At 69.2% G+C, this 2145-nt stretch overlaps 1 protein-coding gene across 1 annotated transcript in view; it reads left to right on the forward strand.

Moving 5' to 3' along the window:
* Window positions 1-1678, forward strand: part of LOC112974579 (lens fiber membrane intrinsic protein-like) — a 3029-nt gene extending 1351 nt beyond the window's left edge. Inside the window, exons 3-5 of the mRNA XM_026083699.1 lie at window positions 349-489; window positions 1310-1444; window positions 1611-1678. Coding sequence (XP_025939484.1) covers window positions 349-489; window positions 1310-1444; window positions 1611-1678 — 344 coding nt within the window. The remainder of the gene's footprint in view (window positions 1-348; window positions 490-1309; window positions 1445-1610) is intronic.
* The last annotated feature ends 467 nt before the right edge of the window (window positions 1679-2145 follow it).

Here is a 2145-nt window from a genome sequence, read left to right on the forward strand (position 1 = left end):
GGAGCTGGGGACGGGCACTGCTGGGCTGAGCTGTGTCTGGTCTCTGCGGGGGGAGCTGGGGATGGGCACTGCTGTGCTGAGCTGTGTGTGGTGTCTGCGGGGGGAGCTGGGGATGGGCACTGCTGTGCTGAGCTGTGTCTGGTCTCTGCTGACTGGGTCTTGCCCAGTCACTGCTGGACTGAGCTGTGCCCGGTCTCTGCGGACCCATCTGGGGGCTCGCAGCCCCCTCCCCGTGCCGCCCCCGTGCCCGTGGGGCCACGGCGGGACGCGGAGGCGGATGGGGCTCGGGCGCCTGCCAGCGTCCGCCCGCCCCGGGCCCCTCCGACGACGCGTGTCCCCTCTCGGCAGCGCTGTGGGACGCCACGCGGGTGCTGATGCTGCTCTCGGTGCTCTGCACCGCTGCCGGCGTCGCCCTGGGCCTCTCCGCCGCCGCCAGCAGCGCCCCGCGCCTGCGCCTCCGCGTGGCCGGCGCCACCCTGCTCGTGGCCGGTACGCGGGGCCGGGGACGCGGTGGCAGTGACAGCCGGGCACGGTGCCCCCCGGGGGGGTCAGGGCTGGGGGAACGCGGCGCCGGCCCTGCACGCGTCACTGCGCCTCCAGGGAGCTGTCCCCAGGGAGAGGGGACCCTGGGGGCCCGGTCACTGCTGGGCTGAGCTGCGCCAGCTCTCTGCAGGGCTGAGCTCTGCCTGGTCACTGCTGTACTGAGTTCTGCCTGGTCTCTGCTCGGCTGAGCTCTGCCCATTCACTGCTGTACTGAGCTCTGCCTGGTCTCTGCAGGGCTGAGCTCTGCCCATTCACTGCTGTACTGAGCTCTGCCTGGTCTCTGCTCGGCTGAGCTCTGTCCATTCACTGCTGTACTGAGCTGTGTCTGGTCTCTGCTCGGCTGAGCTCTGCCCATTCACTGCTGTACTGAGCTGTGCCTGGTCTCTGCAGGGCTGAGCTCTGCCCATTCACTGCTGTACTGAGCTGTGCCTGGTCTCTGCTCAGCTGAGCTCTGTCCATTCACTGCTGTACTGAGCTGTGCCTGGTCTCTGCTCAGCTGAGCTCTGCCCACTCACTGCTGTACTGAGCTCTGCCCATTCACTGCTGCACTTAGCTGTGCCTGGTCTCTGCTCGGCTGAGCTCTGCCCACTCACTGCTGTACTGAGCTCTACCCAGTCTCTGCCGGGCTGAGCTGTGCCTGGTCACTGCTGCGCTGAGCTGTGCCCGGTCTCTGCGGGCCCAGCTGGGGGCGCAGAGTGCTGTCCGCACGCAGCCCTGGGGCGGTGCCACCCCACGCCCCTGAGCGAGCCCCCGCCTGCCCCCGCAGGGCTCCTGGCGCTGCTGGGCCTGGCGGTGTACACGGCCGTGACGGGGAGCGTCTTCGGGAAGCTGCACGCCGAGTGGCGCTTCTCCTGGTCCTACATCCTGGGCTGGATCGCCGTGGTCCTCGTCGTCTCGGCAGGTAGCGGCGCCCGCCTGGGCTCGCTCACTGCTGGGCCGAGCTGTGCGCGGTCTCTGCTGTGCCCYGCGCCGCGGGCACCCACGGGTGCGGGGCTGCTGCGATGGCACCCGGGCCTGTGCCAGGCCGCCCCGTTGCCCCACGGCCTCCTCTCTCCCCCCCCCCCCAGGGCTCTTCCACGTCTGTGCCGCCTCCAAGGACCCGACTCCGGAGAGCTCTGAAGTGGCGGGTGCCTGATGGGTGCTGGGACCCCGCTCCTGCCCTCACCCCTTCACCCCACCCTGCTGCTCTGCAGAGACCCACAGGCCGCTGGGGTGCAGGTCACTGCTGGGCTGAGCTGTGCCCGGTCTCTGCAGGGCCAGTCGGTGCCCACTCACTGCTGAGCTGAGCTGTGCCGGGTCTCTGCAGGGCTGAGCTCCCCTGACTCTCCCACCCTGTCGCACTCACCCCAGTCCTCCCCCCCCCCAATGTAGGCACTGTCCTGCTGTGCTAATAAACAGCTGTGCCCCCCCCCCAATGGCCTGGTACTGTTGTATCTGGGGGGATTTGGGGACCCCGTGGGTGGTCAGGGTCCCCTGCCTGGGCATCGTGTGTCCCTCCCCCATCCCGCACCCCAAATTGCTGCCCACCCTTGTCTGGGCAAGGATGGGGCAGCTCCCCCCAAATGGGGGGTGATGGGGTAGGACTGGGATGCCAGGGGGTAC

This window comes from Apteryx rowi, unplaced genomic scaffold (assembly GCF_003343035.1).
Source record: "Apteryx rowi isolate R43461 unplaced genomic scaffold, aptRow1 scaffold_610, whole genome shotgun sequence".
Taxonomy (NCBI): Eukaryota; Metazoa; Chordata; class Aves; order Apterygiformes; family Apterygidae; genus Apteryx; species Apteryx rowi.